The 16,309-nt window shown below is 42.6% G+C and overlaps 1 protein-coding gene across 1 annotated transcript in view; it reads right to left on the reverse strand.

Annotated features, from left to right (window-relative positions):
* LARP4B (La ribonucleoprotein domain family, member 4B) overlaps positions 1 to 16,309 on the reverse strand; it is a 99,065-nt gene that overhangs the window by 15,503 nt on the left and 67,253 nt on the right. Inside the window, exons 9-14 of the mRNA XM_011942284.1 lie at positions 12,981 to 13,084; positions 7,594 to 7,704; positions 6,418 to 6,471; positions 6,122 to 6,331; positions 2,139 to 2,245; positions 1,445 to 1,696 (exon numbers count right to left, since the gene is read on the reverse strand). Of these exons, the coding sequence (XP_011797674.1) occupies positions 1,445 to 1,696; positions 2,139 to 2,245; positions 6,122 to 6,331; positions 6,418 to 6,471; positions 7,594 to 7,704; positions 12,981 to 13,084 (838 nt within the window). The remainder of the gene's footprint in view (positions 1 to 1,444; positions 1,697 to 2,138; positions 2,246 to 6,121; positions 6,332 to 6,417; positions 6,472 to 7,593; positions 7,705 to 12,980; positions 13,085 to 16,309) is intronic.

Here is a 16,309-nt window from a genome sequence, read left to right on the forward strand (position 1 = left end):
ACCCCTCACAGGGAGCCACGTGGCCTTGATGAGTGGGGCTCTGTCCCAAGTCTGAGCCCCAGCTCTGCAGCCCTCCTCCCTCCAAGCTTCTGGGCCTTAAGAACCCCAAACTGAGACCCAGGGCTAGCAACTGCTCCCTGAAGTCAGCGACTCTACATGACACAGTGGGCCCCTTTCGGCTTTGCATCTCCAAGGCCTGTGGAGCAGCCTGACGCCATGTTTCCTGTGAGACAGCCCAGTGCCAGCTCTCCCAGACCATGGTGCCTTCCAATGCCACTGCACAATCCCTGCAGCAACTCCTATGTGCTCATTTAATCATTATGGGCAGGAATGAGATGCTTCTGATGCCTCTTCATGTTGAATTCTCACTGCACAGAGCGTGTGCACGGGGTCAACAGGAAGAGGGGTCTGTACATGAGGCACAGTGCTGTACATTTTGTGTACAGAAAACTCAGAAAAAGCTCAGGAATTCAAGTCACTTGTTTGTCACTTATGAAAGGGAAATCCTGACGGTCCTTATCAAGGCAAATACTGGCCTTATCAACAATGGGCGGGTGCAGTGGCTCACGACTGTAATCCCAGCACTATGGAAGGCTGAGGCCGGAGGATGGCTCTAGGCCAGGAGTTCAAGACCAGCCTGGGCAACACAGCGAGATCCTGTCTCTACCAAAAATTTAAAACCTAGCCAGGCATGGTGGTGTGCACTGAAGTCCTAGCTACTCAGCATGCTGAGGCAACAGGATTGCTTGAACCCAGGAGTTCAAGGCTGCAGTGAGCCATGATCATGCCACTGTACCCCAGCCTGGGCAACAGAGCAAGACCCTGTCTTAAAAACAAACAAAAAATCAACTACAGGACTGATGCCAAAAAAATATTAAAACCAAAAACAGTGGGCAGGAAGCACAACCACGAACCATCCTGGCTAGTCTCAACCCTCCAGTGAGATCAGACTTCAGTCCTGATCTGCCTGGTTACCTGCTCCAGGCTCCACCTGCAGTGCCTGGTGCACACCCCACTGGAGGGCACCAGGCCAGCAGCCATGGGGCAGAGCCTGGACACCGCTCTCACAGAGGGGCCTGGTGAGCCAGGGACGCTGCCAAGAGGAGACTGCAGGCACATGGGATAGAGTCTATGACTGCTGAGCTCCAATGTTTCTACAGATAATGATCTAAAATATCTACAGTTCTCATCAGATAATGATCTAAAACATCTACAGTTCTCATCAGATAATGATCTAGAACATCTACAGTTCTCACTGAACCATTTCATATTCCAAAAAAGATGAAGCCATTTAAGTCTCAGCAATTATATAAAACACTTTATGTTTATAGCCTTCAATCAGATTTTCTGTGACATAAAGACAATTACAAAACAGACCTAAATTAAAGAATTTTTAAAATATTAGTAGTTTATGATGGTACACAGTAGCTGCTCAACAACTCACCTCCCCCTCCCTAAACCAGGAGAGGATTCAAGACTGCCTGGCTCCACGCGCCCAGGCCCAGCCTCTCTCTTGGCATATGCTGAAGGGTTTTGTATCCGTGTTCTAGTTTGACCTGCTTGCCTTGTTTGTGGACTCCGGACACCATTAATTAATCGATCTGCAGTGAAGTTAAATATTGAAGGACTTTCTAATAACCCAGGTCCTCTCTCCGCACTAGGAATTGCATGCCGCAGATGAGATTTACTAGGATTCCTGTAAACAAAAATGGTTTTATGTGTTCAATTATAAAACGATCAAGGCATCACATAACATGCATACTGATAGGGAATAGCTAAGCTGAAATCTGCTTTCTATTTAATAAAATATAAAAATAGGATTTGGAATGGTTAACTCCTAACGCATAGGATAACACAAATCTATTAACAATGTGCCACGATTCTGCTGTTTTTCAGTCCAGGCCCAAATTAAAATCAGGCACATGTGATGTGTACAAGTTGCCCCAGAGCCTCCTCTCAGAGAATCTGAGGCAGGCACCCACACCAGATGGTAGTGCTTAGTCTTTATAGAATGCAGCTGTGTGCTTCAGGTGGCTTTGTCTGCGAGGAGCAGGATTAGTGATCAAAGCTCCCTCATCCCAGCTCCGGAAGGGCAGTAGCGTAAAGACCAAAAGCACTAGGACCACCCCGGAACTTGCCTGCTTCGAGGAGGATACTGTCTGAGAGAAGTCAGAGGAGACGCCGCAGGCTTGAACGTTGGAGACGTAAACCCATTTATAAATCCAGTATTTGGAAATGGAGTTACCTAGATTCATTTGAAAACAGACAAGTAAAGAAACCATAAAACAGACTTCAATTTCATTAATACCAACAAATCTGTAGAAACTGACGGCATTTCTTGATGTTGTCAGAGTCATGACTCATGTTGAGACATGTATTTTACAATTTTATCGCCAATGGGTGCTGTTTAGAAGTAGGCTGGAGCTTTTGTGCATCCCTTCAGCCAATCCTTACAACAATCCAGCAAGGAGAACTGACACGTGGAAACTGGCACTGAGAGGAAAGACGTGGTCAAGAGTGGGTGGGCTCCAACAAGTGTTGTAACCTTTAGCATGCAAGTCTGTTATTACCTCCATCGCTGGCAGGAAGTCAACAGGTCTTGATTCCTGATGGCTTTAATACAACTCATCAATGTTCTCAATCTCAGGAGCACCTGTACCTGCACTAACCCTACTGCTGCTCACCCGGCTTGATCCAACCACACACAGCCTGACAGCGCCTTTACTTTATCTCGACACAAGTCCTGCTCTGCAGACCAGGGTATTTTCATATCCTCATTATTCCCCAAGTCACAAGGTAAACATGGCATGCAAATATACTAACATAAGATCCAGAAGAAAATTAGAAAGGGCCACAGAATCCCTAAAAGATCTTAAACAGTTAAAAATATTGAGCATAGAATTCTAAGTATCGGCCAACTATTTTTAAAATCGAGACACATACAAAAGTAAGATAAAACTTAGCGTAAAAACAGTTCCTTTAAAGAAAAACAAAAAATAAACAAACAAACAAAAAACAAGATCAATCGCTCTAATTCTCTGGCTTCTGGACCCATGGTTTCCAATACATTCTGAATCACTGACATTTTGCTCCTAATGCTCCTGACGCAGGGCACTTAGTTCCTGAAGGCCTTACAGTCCACACCCTCAATGTCACTAAAGTGACAGAGATAGGCATGGAGCCCCCCTCGTTTGGAGAAAGAGAGAAAGAAAAGGAAAAAAGCAAGTAATTCTCAATTAGAGCTAACTGGAAGATATAACAGAAAAAGAATATTAGAGATAGCTTGGAACCAAAATAAAATCATACAAAAGGGAAGTGAGAATCTCCAATTTGCTACTTGAGAAACTCTATACGCTGTAAGAATGGACTCTTTAAAAATACATCACACATGGCCGGGCGCGGTGGCTCACGCCTATAACCCCAGCACTTTGGGAGGCCGAGGCGGGCGGATCACTTGGTCAGGAGATCGAGACCATCCTGGCTAACACGGTGAAACCCCATCTCTACTAAAAATACAAAAAATAACCCGGGTGTGGTGGCGGCGCCTGTAGTCCCAGCTACTCAGGAGGCTGAGGCAGGAGAATGGTGTGAACCCAGGAGGCAGAGATTGCAGTGAGCCGAGATCAGGCCACTGCATTCCAGCCTGGGTGACAGAGCAAGACTCCATCTCAACAAAAAACAAACAAACAAAAATACATCACACAGGAGGAGCTGTGAATGCTGACCTAGATCTGAGACTGTAAATCACGGGGAGAGCAATGAAGACTATTCATTTCAAGCAAGTCATTTTACAGACAGAGCCCTGATATTCCAGTAAATTTGCTCAAGATAAAAAATAAAATTGGTCATATATAAAAACTTGATTATTAATGCTATAACTTCCTATTATTACTTGTTGGATTAATAAGCACGACCTCTTCAGTTGCAGAACAAGGGACACACATATTTTAGAGCAAGTAAAAGGCTGCGATGGAGAGCCCCAGTTTCAAGACTCAGAGCAGGACCAGCTGGCTGGCACACACCGCAATCTGAACGGACAACACGAGTCAAGGCCATAAGCTGACCCAGGACCCCAAGGATCCCCAAGAGGGTCAACCATGATTAAAGAAACGGGAGAAGCAACTGCTGCAGGAAGAACTAAAAGGACAAGCATGGCAAGCCACGTGCAGCGATGATTCTTCAATACCCAGAGCCTACACACTAAAGTCTCTCTGAGGCTCTCTCATGATATGCTTTTGGGAAAAGGAAGTATTCAGCCGTGGGTACACTTTTACAGATGTACTACTTCAAAAACCAGAAACTTTCTTACCATTAGGACTTACTGAAAAGAGACAGAAGTAACTTTACCAAAGGTTCCTCTACTGCAGTGGTTCCAGACTCAAGGGGAACAGGGGGCCTCTGAAAATCTCTCCCTGTCCCTGCCTGCAATTCACACGGCCTTAGGAGCTATTTTATAAATGGAGTATGGTTTCATTTCTCTGCTTAGAAACCTCAGACAACTTCCTACAAGCACTAGGCCAAAGCCCACAAGCCTCAGGACAGCTAAGCACCTGCGCAGTTAGGCCTGGAAACTTCCAGCTCGCTCCCCAACTCCCTGCCACCGGTCTACGCTTCAGCTCCAACACCCATGAATCCACAACCATCTTCTGTTCATGAAACTTCCTTCTTTTGATTCCTTCTGAAAAACTCGTACTTAACCCAAAAAGCTCAACCTAGACAACAACACAATCCCTGATAAGCCCTGTCTGTCTCGTTCTACCATTCTGTACACATTCTGTACGCGTGTCTCCTTGGCATCTTTGACTTTTCCAGCCTGAGTTGTTTGATGTGCCCATATCTTCACTTTTCGTATACAGGCATTTGTTTTCTCGAGTCCACTCTGCTCTGAACCTACCCTCCTTTTCTGCCTGTCAGCAGTGACGTCCCTGCCCATCAGGGTGCCTGGCTCCCAGCCATCCGACCCCGAGGACCACCCAGTCTTTCCCTTAGTCCACAGTGAAACCCTGGACATGAACTCTTTTCAAAGCTACTAACTCAATTTCTGCTTTCTGACCATAACCTTCTATGTATACTACCCTTCAATCTCTCCAATTCCAACTAACCTGCATTGCTACCTCAGGCAAACCTCTAGTCCATGAACCCATCTTCACTTCTCAACTAGACTTCAGCTTCAAGGACGTGCTCATCCGTCTACTGCTGACTCTTGTGCATCCAATGCCACCAAACTCATGCTAATTCCCACCCAGGACCCACCTGATCTCTCAAGCATCTATAGCAGCACACAAAAAGACAATGTCTACATCCAGTACAGACTTATGAATTCCAACCACAGCCTTAACAAACGCCAAAATCCACAAAAATTAATCATGTCAAGCAACTCTAAGGCTGGTGAGAAGTGAGTAAAATAAGGCTGGTGAAAGAGCAGGCCTGCTCCTTGGCCTTGCTGTCAGAAGCCTATTAAACACTTCTTCCTCCTCAGTTAATCCCCCTTGCATCGTCCTCTGTGTAGGGGACGCCAGGTACACTACAGCTCCTGTCACCCTCTGAATCTTGCTAAGAGCTGCATGACAAGATGGGAGAGGGGCTGAGCAATGATTGTGATCACAGCAATCCAAAGTTCTTTGTGCATAAGTTCTGTTCTCAACTAAATTTAAAATCCCCCACATAATTTGAAGGTCTACTTTACTATGTCAGACTGCACACATACCTGGTTTCCTATTAGATGAGGATTTTAATCCTTCAAATTATCTAGCATAGTGTCTACAACATAAATTCCTAGTAAAGAAACAACATACTGGCCAGGCGCGGTGGCTCAAGCCTGTAATCCCAGCACTTTGGGAGGCCGAGACGGGCGGATCACGAGGTCAGGGGATCGAGACCATACTGGCTAACCTGGTGAAACCCCGTCTCTACTAAAAAACACAAAAAATTAGCCGGGCGAGGTGGCGGGTGCCTGTAGTCCCAGCTACTCGGGAGGCTGAGGCAGGAGAATGGCGTAAACCCGGGAGGCGGAGCTTGCAGTGTGCTGAGATCTGACCACTGCACTCCAGCCTGGGCAACAGAGCGAGACTCTGTCTCAAAAAATAAAATAAAATAAAATAAAATAAAATAAACGACATACCAGGGGTGGGTCAAGATAGCTGTGTGTTGCTGACCACGTCTGGGGGGTGATCAGGCTGTACAGGGGGAACTGCTGCTGGGGGCTGTACATAGGAGGGAAGTAGAACGATGTCGCGTAGCGCTGCTGGGCATACAGGTTCACGTCCAGGGGTCTAAATCCATTCTTTGGCAAAAATGTGTTTATAGCTATTGCCTTTGCTTTTATCCGCGCCTGTTTGAAAATATGTAAGTTTCTATTAGAATACTTAAGAACATCAATTTGCAAATAAACAAAGAATAACCAATGGTCTTGCTTACCTTAATTGGTTTTCCTTGAAAAGTTTTGACTTCTTCTCGAAGGTATTTGTAAGCCTAAGGGCAAAATTAAGTACAAAATTCCATTTGATTAACCTTATGAATAAGAGGCACCAATAGTTCACTCAATAGCTCAAATAGGGAAATATATAATTAAATTATGGTGAACAGAACTTAGAATAATGATTCTTGACACCCCCTGGGTCACAGATCCCTTAAAATAACCTCATAAGAGCTATGGAACGTGTACCCCAAATTCTCACAAACAAGATTTGTACACAATTTTGTAAGTATTAATAGATGCCATAGAAGTCTCCCAAAGACCACTGGCTAAGAACCTTGACCTGGTGGAAAATGATGAATACTGAGTTCCTAGTATTAATCCCAATTTCAGATTAGAAGTATGCAGTTCAGGAAATACCAGACAGGAAGGAAAAGGATTAGGCTCATAACATTCTTTACATATCTCCTTGTTCTTCTCCACACTAATTCTACATTAAACCCCTATAAAACTGTGAAGGCCCTGCACCTCTGATTCAGTCTCACCCGATCACATTCGCCATGCAGGCTGGCAGAGCTCACGCTCAGCTCCACAAACATGGTTACTATATCTTCCGTTGCCCTTTCCCCCTCCATCCAATTCAAACCTATCTTTCAGGTTTCTGTGTTTTCTTTTCTGAACCCCAGATATTGTTTATACCATTTAATACTTCATAATACATGTGTTAGTTTCCCCACAAATAAGATGCTTCCTTCCCTTAAGGGCAGGAAACCTACTAACTCCTTATACCTCCTTACAGAGCTTACTTCTCAATACCATTAAAAGCATCTTCCAACATACAATGAAGTCTGCTGGGAGATGAAGATTAGGTTCAAATTTCCCCCCAAACACTTTGCAAATAGTAAAACTTTTCTCTGCCTAGACAGAAGAACAAAACTGATTTTCCTAGGTTGCTTAGCTTGCTGTCCTTAGAAAGTAATCACATGCTTTTTATATTGCTATAAAAATTGTCCATACAAATACACTCATTTAAGTTTCTACAACTTGATTTCCTCTGCAGATTACATTCAAACTTACTATCACAAATAATCTCAACGCCCAAGTTTAGTTCCAACATGCACTAATACTAAAAACTGGTAAACTATGCAATTCATAGGGTGATGGTGGAAAGAACTTACCTGTTGTGCATCAGCTTCTGTTTCAAATGTAATAAACCAATTATCATTATATGCAAATTCACAGTTTATAAATTTTGGTAAATTATCTCCTTTAAATAGTGCTTCTACTTCCTACAGGAAATAGAGATGTTAGAAATTAATTCTCAACGATGCCACTTTTTGTCCTCACCAAAAATTTTTTAACAAATGCATTATCTGAAGGAACTATCCTTAAACAAACTAACATACCATGATGCCTAGTAAATTTCTCTTCCAAAAAGGATGAGGATTCAGCAGGGCTTCCAGAATCAGAATCACAATGCCACAGAGAAAAACAGCTTACAGCTTCCCCTACTCTCAAGATACCATTAAGCTAAATTAATGTGAAAACTATCACACCATTTTCTGGGCTGATAATTTCACAACCTAAAAAAAAAACAAAAAACAACCTTGCTTGGACTTCTGCTTCTGGCCATGATGGTCTAGATTTACTCTCCCAGATGACTCAATTAAAAAAACAAAGACAAAATACATGAAGAATGGTTTCAGGCCCTGAACCCCAGCATGTACACGAGTGTGATCCCTGAGAGGGACATGAACGGGGTGCAGGGCGGGGGTTGGTGGCCCTCAGTGCCTGGGCCGCAGAGCCCACAGGGTAAGCCTGCAGATGGCCTTCCCCACATCTCCAGCCTGGAAAACAACTGCCTGAAGGACGAGAGGGAACAAGCCTAGGGCAGGCTCACCAAGACAAGAATGGTTTGTTTTCCCACTAGCCACCGTGGAAAACTCTCCTAAACCCACAGGATAGCAGGGACAGTGCTCAGAAGGGCACTGCTTCAGCCGTGGGGAAAATGAGCCCTGGAGAAAAGGCTGCTCTGATTCCACCTAACAAGTTGGCTCCAAGTAACTTAACTGCATTTCAAAACAAAGCTCAAGAATATTTATTAGAATACAAAAATATTCAGTAAAGTAAAATTTAAAACGCCAAGCATCTCCTCAAAAATCACAAAGCATGCAAAGAAACAGAAAAATACGACCTATAATGCAAAAGATTAGACCTAGAAATGATAGAGACGATAGTAGAGACGATAGACTTAATACACATAAAACGTTTACTGCATGTATATTCCATATCCCATAAAAGGTAAAGACTGAGCATGTTAAATATACACAGAAGATTTTTTTAAAAGACCCAAATCAAACTTCACTGGAGATGAAAAATACAGTGTCTGAAATTAAAACTACACTAAATAAAACAAACAGCTGGCTAGACACTTTCTGAAGAAAAGGGCGAAAGGGAGAAGAAAACATTTAACAAAATAATGGCTCGATAAATTTCAGGTACAAGAAGTTTGAAATCTACACCAAAGTATATTGCAATCAACTTGCTTAAAACCAGTAGTAAAATCTTCACAGCAGCTAGAGAAAGACTTATTACACAGAGAAGGATGGTGATAAAAACCACAGAAAATGTATACCAGAAGAGAGAATATCTTTAAAACATAGAAAGGAAAAAACCCCATCAATCCAGAAATCTACATGCAGCAAAAATACCTTTCATAAATAAAGGTGAAATGAGATTTTCCCAAACATACTAAAGCTGAAAAAAATTCATCATCGGCAGACCTGTACAAGACATGCTAAAGGAATATCCAGGCAGAAGGAAAGTCCAGATTTACATAAAGGAATAAGCAGCACTGTAAATGGTAAATACTGAATAAACATAAAACACGTTTTTCTTATTTTTAATCTTTTTAAAAATGACTTGTTTAAAGCAAACACAACAACGATGTATTGGAGGCTTATGACTGTGTAGAATTAGAATGTATGACAACAGCACAGACCAGAAGTGGAGAATGGGAGAGCATGGCTATAAATGGGAGAGCGTGGCTGTAAATGGGAGAGCGTGGCTGTAAATGGGAGAGCATGGCTGTAAATGGGAGAGCATGGCTCTAAGGTCAAGAGGTATGCTGCTCTGTGAATTACACCGACTCTAGCACAGTTAGAGGGTCAGCTGAAAACCCTAAAGAAAGGGGTCCAATCTTTTGGCTTCCCTGGGCCACACTGGATGTGGAAGAACTGTCTTGGGCCACACGTAAAATACACTAACACCAACGACAGCTGATGAGCTTTTTTAAAAAAAAAACAACTCATATTGTTTTAAGAAAGTTGGCGCATTTGTGTTGAGCTGCATTCAAAGCCATCCTGGGCGGCAGGCGGCCCACGGGCTGGAGAAGCAAGCCCTAAAGCACAACTAAAAAACAGAAAGAGTTATACCTAATAAGTCAAAAAAAGGAGATAAAAATACACATTTAATCCCAAACAAAAGGAGGGAAAAGGGAAAGAAAATGAAGAACAGAAGAGACAAACAGAAAACAAACAGCAAGGTGAAGAATTTAAATTTAATCATATCATTACATCATTAACCTCTTAAATGTAGATGGGCTACGCTCTGAATTAAAAGACAGAAATTGGGCCGGGTGCGGAGGTTCACGCCTGTAATCCCAGCACTTTGGGAGGCCAAGGCAGATAGATCACAAGGTCAAAAGATCAAGACCATCTTGGCCAACATTGTGAAACTCTGTCTCTACTAAAAGTACAACAGTAGCTTGGCATGGTGGCGCACGCCTATAGTCCGAGCTACTTGGGAGGCTGAGGCAGGAGAATCACTTGAACCCAGGAAGCAGAGGTTGCAGTGAGCTGAGATCACGCCACAGCACTCCAGCCTGGCAACAGAGTGAGACGTCATCTCAAAAAAAAAAACGACAGAAATGTTCAGATTGGAGAAGAAAAGCAAGACCCAATTACACAATTACACACTGCTCACAAGAAATCCACTTTAAATACGAAAACACAAACGGGTTAAAAGAGGATAGAAAAGACCTACCATACTAATGTCAATCAAGGAACGCGAGAGTGGCTATATTCATACCAGAGACCAGAAGAAAAACAGCAACAAGGAAAAACAGGGCCATTCCATAAAAAATTTCTAGCCAGGTACACTTCAAAAAGTACAAAAGGAACTTGACAACCAAACGAACTACAGAAAAGGATTCCAGGGATTCTAATGCCTACGCTGTTGTCCCATCACTGGTAAATGCTTACTGGTTAAAAGACAAAACACATCAACGCAAAAGTCACACTTGACTAATGGTAAATTAGGATTATGACTTTTAAAATCAAACAATAATACTTTAAGGCCACTAGACCATCAGTCTACTAGTGGCAAGAATGGTTGACTCCTCTGCCTCTGGGAAAAATCCTTTTTTTTTGGAGACGGAATCTCGCTTTGTCGCCCAGGCTGGAGCGCAGTGGCCCAGCTCACTGCAAGCTCCGCCTCCCGGGTTCCCGCCATTCTCCTGCCTCAGCCTCCCGAGTAGCTGGGACTACAGGCGCCCGCCACCTCGCCCGGCTCATCTTTTGTATTTTTTAGTAGAGACGGGGTTTCACCGTGTTAGCCAGGATGGTCTCGATCTCCTGACCTCGTGATCCGCCCGTCTCAGCCTCCCAAAGTGCTGGGATTACAGGCTTGAGCCACCGCGCCCGGCCTTCATTGCTCAAGTTTTACAACAGATATAAGGTCAGCAGTTTTGAATAATATAAATACTCCAAAATCAATGTCTGCTAAATGCAGAAAATTCTCCTTGGTTAAAGTTTCACAAACATTTCAAGTCTTAAAAATTAGGATCTATGTTTTAAATATTACTTTAAGTTAATACAGATGTCCAAATTAGTAATAAGAAATATGCTGGTCCTCAGCCGGGCACAGTGTCTCACACCTGTACTCCCAGCACTTTGGGAGGCCGTAATCCCAGCTACTCAGGAGGCTGAGGCAGGAGAAGCGCTTGAACCCGGGAGGCAGAGGTTGCAGTCAGCCAAGATCGCGCCACTGCATGCCAGCCTGGATGACAGAGCAAGACTCTGTCTCAAAAAAAAAAAAAAAAAAGCAAGAAATATGCTGCTCCTTCATATTCAGACCCTTAATAAAAATAGGAGGAAAAAATTACAATCCGAAATTCTTTTTCTCCACATACTACAATACAGAACTAGTAAAGAGAGGCTGAGTTGAACAGAAGGTAAAACTTGCTAGAGTAGGACCATACTTACATGAGAGTAACAAAATTTCTCACGCCAGGCAGAGAACTTTGTTGGAATCCTAACCTTTGTCACATGCTAGTTTTCCTTAAGAAACTCTCACACACACTGACCCACTCGGACTGAAAAGCTAAATTTGGAAGGCTGAGCAGCGATGTCCACTTCCTCTGCAGAGAAGGTGTGTGGAAAGATGCAGCATGAATGACGAGGCGGAAATCACATGAGAGATGAGACCAACGACAAACCCAGGCTTCCTGTGGCCTCCAAGTCCCCAGAGCAGGCAGAGTCCGTTTTCTGAGGTTTCCCAGCACCTCATACAAAGACTTTGCTTCATGATTTCAAGGTGTAACCATCAGTGTGTTTACTACACAGAGCAACTCAGTTTAGGCATCTGGATAAACAGCAGATTTTATAGCAACATGTAACAGTAGCTAGCTTTTCATTACTTTTAAGCTATCAGATACTGTGGTTCCCTAAAATGACTGCCCAAGTCGGGTGAATCATGAGGTCAGGAGTTCGAGACCAGCCTGGCCAAGAGGGTGAAACCCTGTCTCTACTAAAAAATACAAAAATTAGCCAGGCACAGTGGCAGGCGCCTGTAATCCCAGCTACTCGGGAGGCTGAGGCAGGAGAATCGCTTGAGCCCGGGAGGCGGGGCTTGAAGTGAGCCGAGATCGCGCCACTGCACTCTAGCCCGGACAACAGAGTAAGACTCCGTCTCAAAAAAAAAGAAAAAAAAAGGACTGCACAAGTTCCCGGTTCTCTGAGAGGGGCTGCGCTGGCTCGGACCAGGCTCCCGGTTCTCTGGGAGGGGCTGCGCTGGCTCGGACCAGGCTCCCGGTTCTCTGGGAGGGGCTGCGCTGGCTCGGACCAGGCTCCCGGTTCTCTGGGGGCTGTGCGGGCTCGGACCAGGCCACTCTGGTGGCTCAGGGAGTTCTTCATGATGCCCCTTTGACATAAAAATACTTGTTTTGAAAAGTTATCACAAAAGTGCTTTTTTCTTGATTTGTGGGTTTACTAATCTTATTTTTAAATAAATATTTAAATGTGTTATTTTTAATTTCTAAATATAGAAATGAATAAACCTTCACTATCTTATTATAAGGAGTCCTGGGATCAAAAGGTTTGGGAATCATCCCCTCCTACTCTGTAACTCAGTGTGTGTAAATCCTGGGAAAACAGTGTTAATGTAAGTATTCAGTCTAAAAAACACACAGCCCAAAAAAAAACCACAAAAGTAAAAAAAAAAAATCAAAACCAACAAAGACCTTTGGGAAAACGTCCAAGTAACCTTCAGAGGAGAAATTACTTACTTCCACAGGGGTAGATTCAGGTATTTCACGCAATATTACTATGCAGCGATTCTGATTTGGCCTTACTTTCTCTCCCTTTTCATCCACTTGGACTAAAGGTAAAGCTATAAAGAGAAGAAAAATCAATGGTAAAACAAAAATATTAAAATGCCAGTGAAATGTGTTACATTCTATTACTATATTACTAAATAAGCTAAAGAAACCTGCAAATAATGGGTAAACTGTCAAAACTTTTGCTAGTCTAACACAATCCAAAGGTTTTAAGCCAATCTCACATGTTAGTTTTCAAAACTAAGGAATACGAACATTTAAAAACCTGCAAGAGCCATAATGTATGTAACACTATGAAACAAAGGTTCTAAACAGCTCAAGCACTAAAAGCAGATAAAAATACAGGGTTAATGGCTTTCTCCTTTCCACAAGTACCTAAAGTGAAATAATCATGTCTTACAACTTGCTTCTGTGTGCCCTTCCCTGGAGCCCTGGTGATCATCTCTTACCTAACGGTCATGCATTGTTTACATTAGGACGCTGGTGTGACTGCGGTAATAGACCTAATTCAGAGTTTGCCAGTTTTTACATAAATTGTGTTTTGGTGTCACATCTATGAAACTATGCAATGTGCAGATTCGAGTCTCAGCAAGTAATGATGACAATTAGGGCTCAGAGGTATCCACTGTTGCAAAGATACAAATTACCAGCATCAGGATGAAAGTGGCAACATCATTACAAGTTCCATCAACAGGAAAAAGGTAACAATGGAATATTATGAAAAAGTTCACACTAATAAATTACATGAAACAGAAACATTTCTTAAAAGACATAAGCCATCAAAGCTCACTCTACAAGAAAGGTGACTGGGGCATGACTGTAATTTAATTTTTTGTATCTTAATCTGACAAAAGATCATCAAAGACTCATATGCTGAAAACTGCAAAACACTGCCAAGCGAATGTTTTAAAGACCTACATAAAGAAATAGTCTGTGCTTGTGGGTTGCAAAACTTAACATTGGTAGAATGGGTAAATTCTCCTGGAGTGAATTTACAGAATCAATGCAATCCCAATAAAAACACCAACAGGACTTTTTGAAAAATTGTAATGATGATTCTAAAATTCATACACAAATGCAAAACATTTAGAAGAGCCACAACAAATCTGGAGGTTCCGTACCTACTTTAAGACTTACCATAACGTTACAGTGATCAAGACACTGTAGTGTCAGCATCAAATCAGACAAATAATCAAGGGAATAAAACACACGTTCCAGAGATCAACACCCATGTGCACGGGCAGCCAGCACAACAAGAGCCCAGACACGTGGGTGCTGCAGCAGATACACACAGGACGCACACCCCACACCATGACAAACATCAGCACAAAAAAGATCACAGACTCGAACGTTCAAATGTAAAACATAAAAGGAATAAAAGGAAAACTATTAGAACCTTGGACCAAGCAAAGATTTCTTAGGTACAACACCAAAAGCAAGATCCGTAACAGGAAAAAATTAACAAATTGGACTATAAAAATTTCTACTTCTGCTTCTCAAAAGACACTGGTAGAACAGAAAAACCAGCTGTACACTGAGAGAGCATGTTTGTAAATCACGTGATAAGGACTTGTATCCAGAATACCCGTAATACATATTTCGGTGTACACACATACATCATTGACAACGTTGACTGTGGGGCAAAGAAGCATCTTTTCAACAAGCGCTGCTAAACCACTCGACATCCACAGGCAGAACATTCGTCTAGTGCAGACCTCGCACCACCATTCACAAAAATTAACCCCAAATGGATCATGGACCTAAGTGTAAAATGCAAAACCTTAAGTTCTAGAAAACGGAGGAGAAAATCTAGAAGACCTTGGTCTGACAATAACTTCTTAGGCACCACACTAAAGACAAGATCCGAAAAAACTTCATTAACATTTAAAACTACTGCTTTGTGAAAGGCAATGTCAACAAGATGAGAAGCCATTGACTGATGGAAAACAGTTGCAAAAGACACATCTGACAAAGGACTGTTAACATCAAAATGCACAAAAAACTTAAAAACTCAACAAGAAAATGAACAAGATTAAAAAATGGGCAGAAGACCTGGACAGACACTTCACAAAAGATTTACAGAGGGTGAATCTACATGTGGAAAAACGCTTCACATCATATGTCACAGAGAATGCAAATGAAGACATCAGTGAGATAGCACTGCATACCTATTAGTAGCACGGCAAAAATAAACAACGACACCACCAAATGCTGCCGAGGATGTGGAGCAACAGGAACTCCCATTCGCTCCCGATGGGAATAAAGTGGTTCATCCACATTGGGAGACAGTTTGATGGTTTCTTACAAAACAAGTCATATTCGTAGCATAGGATCTGGCAATTGTGCTCCTTGGTATTTATCCAAAGGAGCTAAAAACTTATGCCCACGCAAAATGTGCACACAGATGTTTAAGGAACTTTATTCACAACTGCCGAAACTTGGAAGTAATCAAGATGTCCTTCAGTGGGTAGATGGATAAAGAAACTGTGGGACATCAGACGATGAACTATTATTCAACACTAAAAAGAAATGACCTATCAAGCCATGAAAAGACATGGAGGAACCTTCAACATATATTGCTAAGTGAAAGAAGCCAATCTGAACAGGCTACATCCTACAGAATTCCAACCCTAGGACATTCTGGAAAAGGCAAAACTACAGAGACAGTAAAAAGATCAGTGGCTTCCAGTGATTGGGGGAGGCGAGGATGAACGGGCGGAGCACACAGGATGTTTTTTAAAATTTTTTTATTATACTTTAAGTTCTAGGGTACATGTGTACAAGGTGCAGGCTTGTTACGTATGTATACATATGCCATGTTACATATGTATACATGTGCCATATTGGTTGGTACATATGTATACAGGTGCCACGATGAGTTAATGGGTGCACCCGCTAATTCATCATTTACATTAGGTAGATCTCCTAATGCTAACCCTCCCACCTCCCCCTACCCCACAACAGGCCCTGGTGTGTCATGTTCCCCGTCCTGTGTCCAAGTGTTCTCATTGTTCAATTCCCACCTATGAGTGAGACCATGCAGTGTTTGATTTTCTGTCCTTGTGATAGTTTGCTGAGAATGATGGTTTCCAGCTGCATCCATGTCCCTACAAAGGACAGAAACTCATCCTTTTATATGGCTGCATAGTATGCCATGGTGTACATGTGCCACATTTTCTTAATCCAGTCTATCAATGATGGACATCTGGGTTGGTTCCAAGTCTTTGCTATTTGAATAGTGCCGCAATAAACACACGTGTGCATGTGTCTTTATAGCA

This window comes from Colobus angolensis, unplaced genomic scaffold, assembly GCF_000951035.1.
Source record: "Colobus angolensis palliatus isolate OR3802 unplaced genomic scaffold, Cang.pa_1.0 Scaffold209, whole genome shotgun sequence".
NCBI classification, from domain to species: domain Eukaryota; kingdom Metazoa; phylum Chordata; class Mammalia; order Primates; family Cercopithecidae; genus Colobus; species Colobus angolensis.